The sequence below is a fragment of the Gigantopelta aegis genome, chromosome 4, assembly GCF_016097555.1.
Source record: "Gigantopelta aegis isolate Gae_Host chromosome 4, Gae_host_genome, whole genome shotgun sequence".
Taxonomy (NCBI): domain Eukaryota; kingdom Metazoa; phylum Mollusca; class Gastropoda; order Neomphalida; family Peltospiridae; genus Gigantopelta; species Gigantopelta aegis.
The window spans coordinates 75,375,087-75,388,928 of NC_054702.1; the positions used below are offsets into that span (position 1 = coordinate 75,375,087).

At 33.4% G+C, this 13,842-nt stretch overlaps 1 protein-coding gene across 5 annotated transcripts in view; it reads left to right on the forward strand.

The window, feature by feature from the left end:
- Positions 1–13,842, forward strand: part of LOC121371094 (ral GTPase-activating protein subunit beta-like) — a 58,917-nt gene that overhangs the window by 24,462 nt on the left and 20,613 nt on the right. For 2 of the 5 annotated variants that reach the window (XM_041496737.1, XM_041496738.1), the window contains 7 exons: positions 3,999–4,067; positions 7,245–7,355; positions 8,413–8,590; positions 9,218–9,309; positions 10,322–10,437; positions 12,422–12,601; positions 13,260–13,332. In XM_041496737.1, coding sequence (XP_041352671.1) covers positions 3,999–4,067; positions 7,245–7,355; positions 8,413–8,590; positions 9,218–9,309; positions 10,322–10,437; positions 12,422–12,601; positions 13,260–13,332 — 819 coding nt within the window. Of the gene's footprint in view, positions 1–1,232; positions 1,272–3,998; positions 4,068–7,244; positions 7,356–8,412; positions 8,591–9,217; positions 9,310–10,321; positions 10,438–12,421; positions 12,602–13,259; positions 13,333–13,842 lie in introns of all 5 variants that reach the window. The other 3 variants (XM_041496741.1, XM_041496742.1, XM_041496740.1) reach the window with 2 other exon arrangements.

Here is a 13,842-nt window from a genome sequence, read left to right on the forward strand (position 1 = left end):
TGGACCTTATTTGGAAGCAGCATGATTCTTTTCTAAAACTAGTAGGCACTGTTCCAGGATGGTATGTACTATCCTGTCTGTGGGATGGTGCATATAAAAGATCCCTTGCTACTAATGGAATAATGTACTCTAAGACTATATGTCAGAATTACCAAATGTTTGGCATCCAATAGCCGATGATTAATTAATCAATGTGCTCCGGTGGTGTCATTAAACAAAACAGAAACTTAGATCCAGGATTTTTTGTAGAGGGGGTATACATGCAACCAACACTGAGGCTAAAATAAATGTTTACAGTACAATAGTGTCCAGGGAAAATGTATACAAAATGGTCTGTTGGAGTCTTATTTAAACCCCCCTTCCATCTAGACCATGCTACGGTAATGCCCCTGTACTGTACTGTTCATACTTAGTATGTATTCCTCCATTTCCAGATGATTCAGTAATATCAATCACCGTAATTGGATTATTTGTACAAAATATCACTAGTAAGTGGGATGTGGTAGTTATATGTATGCAGATGGTTAAATAAAATATGTTTAGCAACTAATCAAATGTATGTTTCAGATAATACTTTGTTGTGCCAATATTTAGGTCAACAGTCTGTGACTGTATGCCTTTAAACAAACATTGTTTTCTTTTCTTTGGAAAAGATCATAAAATCATGTTTTGGGGGTTATTTTGGGAGAGAGTGAAGGCTTATTTTCCTTGGTTATGAAAAAATGGATTGTATGGTGAAATTGACTAACAGAAATGAAATTCATGATTAACTCTGTTAGATAGTTTCATGTTCATGCTTCCTTATAAACAAGGATATAAAAAAGATGTAATTATGCATAATATCATCTGAGTAAATAAAGAGTAAATAATATTACACAGTATCATTTAAATACATCATTGTCAATGTTAGAATTGCTATTGGGCTATTTCTCATTCCAGCCAATGCACCACGGCAAAGGCTGTGGTATATGCTATTCTGTTTGTCCTACTAATGGACAAATGTAATGGATTTCCTCTCTAAGACTATATGTTAAAATTATCAAATGTTTGACATCCAGTGGCCGATGATTTTGTCTGTATGCTAATATTATTATTTAGATACCATCATACCAAACAGAGAATATTGTGTGAGGTTTCTAAAGATTTTATTTGGTTACAATTTTATTTTATGTGAAGTAATAACATTTGATTTGTTCATAGTGGTTCAACTGGTTTGTGTTGTGTTTATTTAGTACCGGTATTCAATATACTGGAAAAAGGCTCTCAATTCGGTGAGTTTAGCTTCACCTTATCTTCATAGTTGTTTTGGGATTGTTTTTGTTTTTGTTTCTTTTAGTTCATAATTTGACAAGATATTCACAAATCAGTTTAAAAAATAATTTTAATACCTTTATATTTTATTGTTTGTTTGTTTTTGGGTGGGGGTTTTTAAATAGTGTTTATTTTGTTAGTATTGAGTGTTAAATGTTCAGTTTTCATTTATTGTTTTGTAAGCAAGTTCAGTTTCAGGGATATCATACAGGACAGTTTTTTAAAACTATCTTAGTTCTACAAAATCGTAAACCTGTTGTAGACTGTGGCGTTTGATATGGTGACGTCATAGCTTATGATGGTTTACAATATCATAGCACTAAGATAGCTTTGAAATCTGTAGTCAGAAGCTAAATGTTAATATTAGTTTGGATCCCAGTCTTTAACAGTTTGGTGCTATGCTTTTAAATCATTTTGGTTCCAAGTCCAGCTGTAATTTTTACCCGGTGATCAGTTGGTCATGAGCTTCTGTTGCAAAATTATGAATAGTTACTAGGCCCTAATCTAGAATTGATAAGTAGGAGAAATGACTTCTCACTTCCCAAGAAAGGGGAGAAGTTTGATATAAAAAATAAAAAAATGGTAAAGTGAACATATATTGGTTTATTACCCCAGCGGTCACTCATAACAGGGAAAATGTTTTCGATATTTTCTCAATGAGAAATATTCTGCATTGGTCTAACGAACAATACTATTGGACAATTTGACGCTTACAAACCAATGACTTTGTCGGTACTAAATATGACGTAATCACGATTTGACAAACACATAAAATGATGTCATGTAGTTTAAAAGATTTGCATTTACGGCTCTCTGTTTTTTGGTGTTAAATTATTTATAACAAAATGTAATTTTAATGTAATTCATTATAGATTTTGAAGCAGAATAAAGAGAACTTGTGTTTTTGAAAATTATTTATGAACGTAATTAAATTACAACGTTATAGTAATTCTCAGAACTGTGTGTAAAGTGGTTTACATCATTTCTATACAGGTTGGCATTTGTGCATGAGCGTGGAAAATAAAGGTTTTTAGAGAAAAAATAGCTGAGGTAATAAATAGAATAACAAACCAGATATCAAATTTATGTCCCTCGTGAAATAATTTTCATTTATTTCACTCAGGACATAAATTTGATAATAACTGGTAACTCGTTTATTATCCTCTATATATTTCATAATGTTTTATGTTCCGCATTGATTCAGACAGACTTCAAATTAGATACTCAATTCAAATTATAATATTTCGTTAACAAATACAACTACTTCTAGTAATACACTTACGCAAAACGGGAATATTTTCATTAAAAACATGATAGTATTGTAAAAGTAACCGAAAATTAATGTCATTACATGTACCGGTATTTTAAAATGAAAGTAATAATTAGTATTTTCTGCCATTACTGAAATTAATCTAGCTGGACAGGTCAACCTGCAAATGGCGTGACGTGTTGATGTACAGTCTCGCACCAAAGTAAAACGGTGAACCAACAAGGTGTTAATTAAGCTATGACACTAAAAAAGTCAGTGTCATGACCCTTGTTATTTTGTTGATTTTGTTTTTAAAATCAGATTAGGTTCAAAATATTATGGCAACTTCTATTTATCTCTACTGTTAACAACTTGGCAATATGAGCCGACTTTTGGTGAATAAAGGTGCCAGTTTGCTAGCAAGATTAGAGATGTAGTTATAATTTTTAAACAGATTTTTATAATATTCACACATTTGACAGTGTAATTTACGTCTGTTACCCCTTAGGTGATTACAGTAACAAATGCACACACATTTTCAATAGTTTAAACATAAACATAATTTGTACATGAGGAATAGGTTCTTGAGGAGTCCAATAAATCTATGACATGTTAATGCTGGTTTATATGTTGAAAACAGATTTGATTGACTTGTAAACTTTTATATTATATAAGCAGATTGAATTAGAATATTCTTTTTATCTAATTTGAGTTATCACATTTAAAAGAACATTTTTAGTATTGGTTACATCATCAATTAGACGTACATAATGATAAATTCATTTGGTGTAATGGCAATCATAATAATACAGATGTTGAAAATGAAAAAAAAGAGAGTAATATTTTAAAATTTTTAAATAGATAATGATCTCTAGAAATAACCATAACTTCAAGCATTATTTTGCTTCAAACAGAAACATGGGAAAACATTTTGAACAATTAAGGTTAATAATTTTCGACATGAACTAATGAAACACAGATATGCTAAATGGTGTAGCATATTCTTTCTGGATTGCAAAATAAAACAGTTTACACACAAAAGATTATGGATTTATTATGTTTGAAATTGATGAAGCTAATTTTTGTGACCAGTGCTGTTGAGTTTATTTAGGAATTTCTTTTTGTAGTAACAATGTAAGCATTGTCATAAGTAGTGCTTGGTGAGATTCATGAAGTCACAATGTATACAGTAGTCTATGCTTGCTGTTGTATTCATGTTTTAATCCATATATTAATAGACCTTTATGAGTGTTATGTTGCAGCCTATTTCAGTTGAATATTTTGGCACATGTATTATTCTTTCTTTGATTTTTTTTATTTTATAGTGCAAATCTTGAATCATTTATTTTGCTTAGTTCACATGTATTTTGTTTTTTCGTTCTTGTTGCTTCTGCAGGGTTTTTTTTCGTTTGTTGAATTTAGTTGATTTGACTTTCAGGGAAAAGTACAGGAATCTCAGAATGTAAAAACCAAAGTTGATGAGAAATCAAAAAATGTAACACCTAAGGTACTAAGCATTAGACTTAACTTGTGGCCTTGCATTCGTTTAGCTTTAGTTGAGAAGTATATGTCTGTCTGTGTATCATAGCTACTAATGGTTGACTCCCAAGATGTCATACTTACAGCTTGCTTGCCAGGACTAATTTCATATTGTTTGCCAGGACTAATTTCGTATTGCTTGCCAGGACTAATTTCGTATTGCTTGCCTGTAGTTCTAATTGATGTTTGTTCCTATAAATGATATTTTTGAAAAGGGCTATTTATTTAATTTTAATTTCTAAATGTTTATGATAATGCTGTATTTAACTTACCACTGATGAATGACATGAGCTAATTAAGAAGGGTATGTAATTCATTGCATAATACAGAATCTGATGTAACCAATAATGACCTACTGAACACTTAGCATCTTTACACATATATTCTTTCCCATAACCATTTTAAAAATATATATATTTGTCTTATATGAATCAATCAACATACATGTATATATAAATATATATAACCATTTTTTTATTTCTTCTGCATCTTATATTAATGAATAAACATAACAGGAATGAAGATATATATTTAAAATATAATATATTTATGTATATATTATGCACATAAATGAAACATGTTTCTTGTCAGTTGTTTTTTGTAATTAAGGTAAATCCCTATTGTTAAGTAATTAAAATATATCACCATCATCAGTTACCTGATTATCATTTAGTTTTATTTCATGGTGAAAATATCACATGACTAACCAAGGCCAGCCATAAACAGTCAGTTTACTGAGAATTTTCCATCAGTTAAGTAGTGGGTTAATAAGCAGGACCCATATTCACAAAACATCGTAAACCTAGTTTTACACATAAATGTAAATCTACGACTGAAGAGCTATTCACGAAACAACGTAAATATATGTTACGTGTAAAGTTGGACGTAAATATGAGAGTGCCTCCAGTTACAACTAACACTGTCCGTAAGTCGTGTATATATAATAAATCAAGCACAATCGCCGTTATTTACTATTTCCAATAATTGAACAGTTTGCGATGGCGAACGCCCACGGATTAAATATAATTTTTGTTGGTGATCGAATGGATGTATTTGACTAGGCCAATTTCTCCTTTTTAAGAATGTCCTAAAGTTCGTACCAATATGCGGATCCTCACTAATACCAAAATGCCATGGTTCACCTTTCGTGATGTTATTGTTAGCAGACGACAAACGAAAATTGCGTTTTGTGCATTTGTTATTTATCGTTTCTAATGTGTGGGTTTTTTTAATTTATCCGGTGATAGTGTTAAATCATAGATTTACGCCCAACTAAGTTACATTTACATTTACGACAGTCTTTGCGAATAAGGTGCTTCTTGCACATAAATATAAATCTACGGCAGACGTAAGTGCTAGTCGTTGACGTAAATTTACACCTTTTTGTGAATATGGGTCCTGGCCTCTTCGTCTTAAATTCGTGAGAACAATGTATTTTTACATTTGGCACTTATACAAGGCTAGATGGGGTAACTCGTTTTTCATTACCATATCCTATTTAGGACATCATATGAATGGTAGTAACAGGTTATGCAAAATTGAATGGGTTGCTTGTAATATTTTTGGTATAACTAATACATTTTACATTCTTAAAGGCCTGGATTAATAGGTATTTTATTTATTTATTATAATTTAATTTTTTAACAAAATAAGAGTGATTTCAGTTGATTTGTAGCAAGCATTTGTTTTGTCTTTTTCGGTTGGCCTAAGCACTACATATAAAATGAAGCTGAGCATTAATTGCTTCAACATATTGCACTGATTAAAACATTTATCGTAAACAGCAATTTAAAATATAATGGTATCAATATTACATCTACATAACTAGTTTTTCCTTCATCACAATTTTTTTTTTAGTAGTTTGTGAAGGTTGTTTATTTTATTGCATGTACTTTGCCCTTAGACTAGACCATTGTGTGGTAAATGACAAAGCATGCAAATACACAGACACACACACACAGAGAGAGAGAGACACACATACACACACATGCGCACACACAGACACACATGCAGACACACACATACAGACACACACACACAGACAGAGAGCGAGAGACATACACACACGCACACATCTACACACCGACACACAGACACAGATACACACACACATACATACACACAGACAGACACACATACACACACAAAATATACACACACTCATATACACACACACACACACAGACACACATACCACATATAGAGTAATACATAATATATTTGTATACAAAGACATTTTCAGGCAAAGTTATGCATACTGACAGGTGAGAAGGCAGACAACAATATTTTTACAGATAGATATATGTGTGCAAGTGGTACATTAAGCCCTGTGGTAGAGGTGTATGCTGTTCTGTATGTGGGGAAGTCTGTGTAAATGTCCTCTTACGGTAAATGAGGGAAACCCAGAGCATATCGAACAGCAGGTGTTTTAGTTTTGGTCTCTTGCTAGACCATGATGTAAAATGCCTTATTTATGCTGTTTGAAAGAATCTCATTAAACAAACATACATTTGTACCTTGTTTCAAACCTAATTGTGTAATAAGTCTTATTGCTAACAGTTTTTAATGCTTCTTTTTGTCAAATTCACAATAGAAACTTGTCTGGAACAAGTCTGTCAAGAAATATTAATTAGTATTACAATCTCCATACTAAATGTTTTGTCATTTATGAGCATCCTTAAGTGCCGTTTATATACCAGGTTTAATTAGTAAATACTCTACTATTATGGCATGGCATACACCAGTTTATATGTGTTTTTACACATGAATTTAAATGTGTTAACAAACTTTGATTGTTAAACTTTATCATTGGAAATTAGTAACCACATATGATTTTCACTGTTTTGTTTATTATTGTACCTGTATGTTGTATGATTGGGGTTGTGTGGGGTTTTTTTTTTTGGGGGGGGGGGGGGGGTAATTAAAAAAAATAAGATACACCGTACTATCTCAAAGCATGGGGTTACTATTCTTAATTGAAGAAATAATATAAATGCTGTATTTTGTGTTCTCTAATACATGTTCTCCCCACCCACTCTACATCTAAGATTTGATTTTGCAATGTGGTGGGGTTGCTTACTGGTCCTTGGTCATTTGGATTTTTCTTCTGCATTTAGACTAAAGAATCATCTTTATTTCGTTTCAGAACCGTGCAAGTGACCCTCCAAAATTCAAGGGAGAAAAGCAGTTAATGCCAGCCTCCATGAGGGTGAAAGATGCTGCAGAGGCTGTGTTGACCTGTATTATAGATCAAGTGGTATGTGTTGACCTGTATTGTAGATCAAGTGGTATGTGTTCATCTGTATTGTAGATCAAGTGGTATGTGTTCACCTGTATTGTAGATCAAGTGGTATGTGTTCACCTGTATTGTAGATCAAGTGGTATGTGTTGACCTTTATTATAGATCAAGTGGTATGTGTTGACCTGTATTATAGATCAAGTGGTATATGTTGACCTTTATTATAGATCAGTGGTATGTGTTCACCTGTATTATAGATCAAGTGGTATGTGTTCACCTGTATTATAGATCAAGTGGTATGTGTTGGCAACTTCAGTCATTACATTATCTTTATATTCAAATTTTCCAAAAAAAGGACTTTATATTAGAAGTATTTTTAATGGCAAAATTAATATGGGGTGTGCTTTCTTTTAGCTTTTTTTATATATATATATTTTCGAATAGACTAGATTTAATCTGAAATGCAAAGAAATCTTATAGCATTTTTAGCTTTCAAAAGATCGTTAGAGTTTTTATTTTCAAATGAGTATCGCAAGCCTGCACCAGATCTGACATTATCAAATGTTGTTGATAAAAACAAAACCAAGAAGACAGAAAAAATATGATTTTAAAACAGTGGATATCCACTGTGCTGAAAAATGGTTATTTTATTAGGTGTACTTGGATACAGTTTAAATCCTAACAGTAACATCAAAAAGAATATTTGATGTAGCCAAACCAAACAAATTGTGAAAATTGCATTAATTCACCTTATTTTTTCAAGCAGTAATTTCTTCTTTCATTGGCTTTTTTCTTCAGGTTTTTTTTTTTTCCTTTTTTTTCTTTTTCTTAATTTTAATTTTTTTCTTCATCTTTAATACATAAACAAACATTTAATACATTAAGTCATCCTTGACCTACTGCTGAAAATCATTGATTGGGTTACAGGAAGTCAATGTTGCCTGGCTTACACAATTCAGTGTTGCTTTGAGGGTTTTGGGGGGAGGGTTTTTTGTTTTATAAAAGTGTGCATACTGACTTAATGTTGACATGTTTTAAAGGATGGATTTGGACAGAGTTTGTTTTATTATTTCAGGGTGCATTTCCACCCCCATGTGGACCAGAATCTCTATTTTCTCTGCTTGATGAGCGCACACTTCTTCGCTATGCCAAGGGCAGTGGGTTGATTGAAAATGGATCACCATTTAGATACTATGTTATTGATAATTCCATCGTCGTTGGTTTGTTAGAGCAGCCACTGGGCAGTGTTGAAGGTTATTTACTCTTCTTTTTTCCAAATAACTTAAACTGTATATTATATAGTGGCATTTTAAATATAATCTAATCAGTGGGATTTTTAAATTTTAATTTATCCCTTTCCTTTCTCTCCTTTGAATTCCATCTCATTTCTTTCTGATCTGGCAACTCCTATCTTTCAACATCTTTCGCTGTCCATTTCCACATCCCAGTCCTTGTCTCTCTATGAAGTTTTAGTATTATTATTAGCAAGTATGATTCAAATTTAATTATAAGTATTGTCTGTTATATCTTTACGTTCATCTGGGTATAAACGAAAAAGTCATCAGCAAACTTACGTGAGAACGGCTTCGCCATTTCACACAGTTTGCAGATGAATTTTCTTTTTCATACCCCAATGCATGTAAAAGAAATAATAGACAATCCTTAAGCATATGAAAAAATTAAACAAATTAAATTAAAATTTTAATTGAATTTTTTTGGTTATTTAAATTTTGGTGTGTTGTGTGTGGGATTTTTTATGCCGAATTTTTTTTACTCTCTTTTTTTTTTTTTTTTTTTTTTTTTTTTTTTTTAGCATCTATTTAGATGAATGTTTATGTTTACTGGGGTTGTTTTTTTTGTTTACTTTTTCATTTTGCCAGATCCTCTTCCTACTGTGACTGCCCTAATTCGGGGTCCATTTGGACGACATGCTTGGACCATGCAACTTAGACACTCCCCAAGATGTCAGAAAGTATGTTTATGTTTAGACTAGATTTTATTACTAACGTGATGTTTAATCAACTACAGTAACTTTATTATATTTATTTGTCATGTTTAATTAGTTTTAGTGCTACAGTCTGAAAAGGATACTAGAAAAGGTTGTGATATTAATACAAGTACCCGGTAGGTTTCACCAGATTCACTATGTCAATATGTATGTATTAAATTATTTAGGAGAATATTTGTTGTTAATATAAACATGTAGTCACTTTGACAGTTTGATCTGTCTAACAATATTTCTTTTGCATTAAACTTTCCATTATCATCAAGTATTAATATTGATTCTTATCAATTCCTTAGTGGAATCTGTTGATTTATTTAATTCAACTACTCTGTCATAGCATGGGACGGGACATAGCCCAATGGTAAAGCACGCGGTCAGTTTAGGATCATGGTATGTACTATCTTGTCTGTGGGATGGTGCATAAAAAAGATCCCTTGCTGCTAATCGAAAAGAGTAGCCCATGAAGTGGCGACAGCGGGTTTCCTCTCTCTATATCTGTTTGGTCCTTAGCCATATACGCCATATAACCGTAATTAAATGTGTTGAGTGTGTCGTTAAATAAAACATTTCCTTCCTTCCTTCTATCATAGCATATGCATATCTCTTGCTGCTGTTCAGTGGCTGCAGGTGTCTTCTCTCAGTATAAAGGCCCAGTGGTAAAGCGGTCATCTAATGCACGGTCAGTCTAAACCAATCCCCATCGATTGGCCCAATTGGGCTATTTGTCATTCCATTCAGTACACCACAACTTGTAAATGAAAGGTGGTGGTATGTACTATCCTGTGCATATAAAAGATCCCTTGTCACTAATTTAAAAATGTAGCAGGTAATTCAGTGTGCTGTAGTGGTGGTGTTAAACAAAGCAAACATTAACGTTTTCTCATAATCCAGAACAGTGTCTCAATTCAACACTAAATATCTATAGTTCAGTTATGTGCTGAGGTATCATTACAACTTTCTTTCCTTATTAAAATTGCAGATTTCAACTCAGGCAAACCTAAATCGACCAACACCAGATAACAATGTTGGAATCCATCACAAAGTGGAGCATAGATACTTTCCAGAAAGCATTGAAAAGATACCATTAACCAATGCGTGAGGGAATACATTACTATGTTGATCACATTAGAGGGTTGTTTTTTCCCAATTTTTGGTTCCTTGGTTGATTTAATGGTATTTAGTGGTTTTCACAGCCTGATCTACTTCACTGCAGCTTATATTAATATGTACTGAATGTTGCAGATCGTTCAGACACTGATTATTTGTAATTTAGAGTTTTTCATGTTTGACAATTGTTTTAATATTGCAATAACATGTATAATGGGTGTGTATCAGTCTGATCACATGTAGATTCAGAGTTCGACAATTCCGCTAGCCCGACGCCCGTGGCTAGTGGTTTTTAAGTTCGGGCTAGTGAGAAACACAAAACCACTAGCCCGCAGGGCTAGTGGTTTCCACACACACACACACACACACACACACACACACACACACACACACACACCCTCCTTATCGCTCGATCGTGGGTGTTTTTTTGTGTTTTGTCTCTCAGTTAAAATTTTGTTTAATAAATTTGATTGTGACGTTTGTCATCGAATAATATCAACAACGCAATCAGTATATAATAATAATCCACTTGAACTAGGTCTGCAAACTGCAGTAACATGCTACCTCTATATCGCCAGTTACAGCATGCATTGTTTACTTTTCCCTTTCAAGTTTCTGGCACAGGAAATAAATCTAATGACATGCGTGTTTTGATTGGTTGGACACGTCACGTGGTAGTTAATCTCACACATATGTTTTAGGCTAAGAACTTGGAAATCACCAATCGCGACGACAGGTTAATCTCAATCAAGTAAACCCTAGCCATGCTTTGAATTTCATTGTTTGTTTTATTTACCTATTGTTTTCTAATTTAACACTTCACTGACAACAGTTTACCTTAATGGTAACCGCACATGCAATGACTCTGCTTGGCCTATTAACGTGTAGCGGTCTGGATAATGCGTCACAGTTACCGATACAAGATGATACCTTTTTGGTTCATCAATTAACAACGGATTAGATGTCGCCGTTATATTCTTTTGATATTGGTCTGACACGGGATGATGCCCTGTATTTGAGCAATTGACATCACCGTTCCTGGCGACATAAATAGTAGGGCCCTAAATGTATAACCCACTACCGAATACACTGAACCATCTATTACCATGTGTCACACTGTCGTACCCTCATTTAAATTTAATTATTTTGATAGTGGTTTTAGATAGCAACCATGAGTTTGCTCAATTATTTTGTCCCCGGGGGGAGAGCAAAAGCGAAAACGGAACAATGACGATGGATCACACTTGACAAAAAACCAAACGTACAACACGGCAAAAAACTGAAATTTACAACATGATTTAAGTGTTTGTTTTATTTTACTGTTATACTCGTAAATGTGTAATGTTACAAAAATTATATAAAAGTCCAGTTATAATTGATCAAGAATTTGGGCTAGTGCTTTATCTTGGTGGGCTAGTGGTTTTCACAAACCCACTAGCCCTGTGGCTAGTGACTTTTCAAAATATTTGTCATACTCTGAGATTGGGTGTGTACTAGTTTGATTACATGTAGATTGGGTGCTATGGCGTGTGTCATAGTGACATCCTAACTTTTGACAGGTTTATGATATTGTAGCACTAAGATAGCTTTGAAAATCTTTAGCCTGAAGTTGGAGTGTCCATTGAGATCAAATTTCAAATTAGTATGAGTTTATATAAATTTGTTGCCAAAAGCCAGTACCACTATAGTCTATCCCATCCTACAAAATTGCTTTTTTGTAAATAATTTCTGTTTGGTTTCATGTAAGAAGAAAAGTAAAAGTGTTTTGGAAATAAATGAAAAATACTATTTTTGTGTGCAATTTAAAAAGACAATTGGCTCAGAAATAAATAGGTTGTTGTAAATTCCATAGTATAAAAAAGGCATACCCTGTGGGAAGGACTATAAACTGTTAACTGTTACTGGTGTTGCATATCACTGAGGGACACTATTGTTATACACTTCTTATGATTTGCTTGTTTGATATTGGCAGTGACAAGAGTATCCCGCCCATGGAATCACTGATTACAGATGAAAACCAAAATGACCTGGAAAAACTTGCTGGATATATTGAAAAATCTATCTCATTTGAGAAAGAAGTTAGTGAGCGAGTAAGATGGGAAAAGGCAGCCACCCCTTATCCTAACCCACTGACAGAATGCAAGCCTCCTAAGTAAGACTGAGTTACCTCAGATTTACCCTGTAGTGGATTCTGAATTGTCTTAATGGAGGGTTAAAACTGAGGCAATAAGCTGTTTGTGCCCCAACTGCCGTATGCAGCTGTTACTGTTATTGGGTATACTTGTCTTTTGCTAGTTTTTAGTAATATAAAATGTAATAAAACGGAAAATGAAAGAGTTGAATAGCGTGCTATTTCAGTAAATTTTGACATTTTATTATAACTTATAACTGAATTAATATGTAGAATAATGCTGTAGTTTGTTGAGGCTATAGATTAGTGGTTTGTCAAAAAGTTATCATGGGCATTATGAGCTTACAGTTACAGATTCGTTTTTAAAACATGGCTGGAGAAAAACTCTACTATTTATACTTCTGGATTAATTTTTTATAAAAAATTCATTGATGAGGTACAAGTTTATAACTTATTGCTGACATAGTTTATAAATATATCAAATAATGTTTAATTGAGAAAGGAAACATTTTTTTATTGGGGAGGGGGAGCGGGTTCTAATTTTTATAATATTTTAGAGCAATCTTGTTTAAAATTAGGGGTTCTTTAGGATGGGGGTTTGGGATCATCTCATAGCTTGTTGAGCCAGCTTTATCTGTTTTTGTTTGTAGATGTGACATGATTGTGTTTGTTCTTTCAGGATTTGTCCCGAGTACCAGACGGCCAGATTGTTTCTATCTCACTATGGCTTTCTTTCACTCGAGTGCCTCAAGGTATCATTGTTTGCTATGTCTGTACTTCCTTTTTTTTGGTCTTTTTAAACCAGTAACATAAGATTTAGCATTTTTGTGTGTCTTCCTTGTTGATCTCAAATTATTTTTTGGATGAACAGGGGTGCACAAATCGGTTGTCCATGCGCCCGGGCAACCATTCTTTGTCAAACAGTTGCCCGACGGGCAACCAAGAAAATCATAAAACAAGTAAAATGAAAAACAAAACTTCACGACACTCGGACAGTCACAGGCAATTCAAAAGTATCGAAACTGATAACTTGACTGACCGGCAATATAAATATCCACCCAAATGCTGCCATCCACTCAGCGTCCACCGTGCATGATTTTCACGAGTTCAATGCAGACAGATACGTTTCAGAATGGTGGCTATTAGCAAAAGGCACAAGACATGTGAAAGGCCACAAACTACACCAACAACCATCCAGTTCTGAGCTAAAAATTTGGCTAAGCCATTTTCTATTTTCCGATGTGAACAATCGGTTACATAAT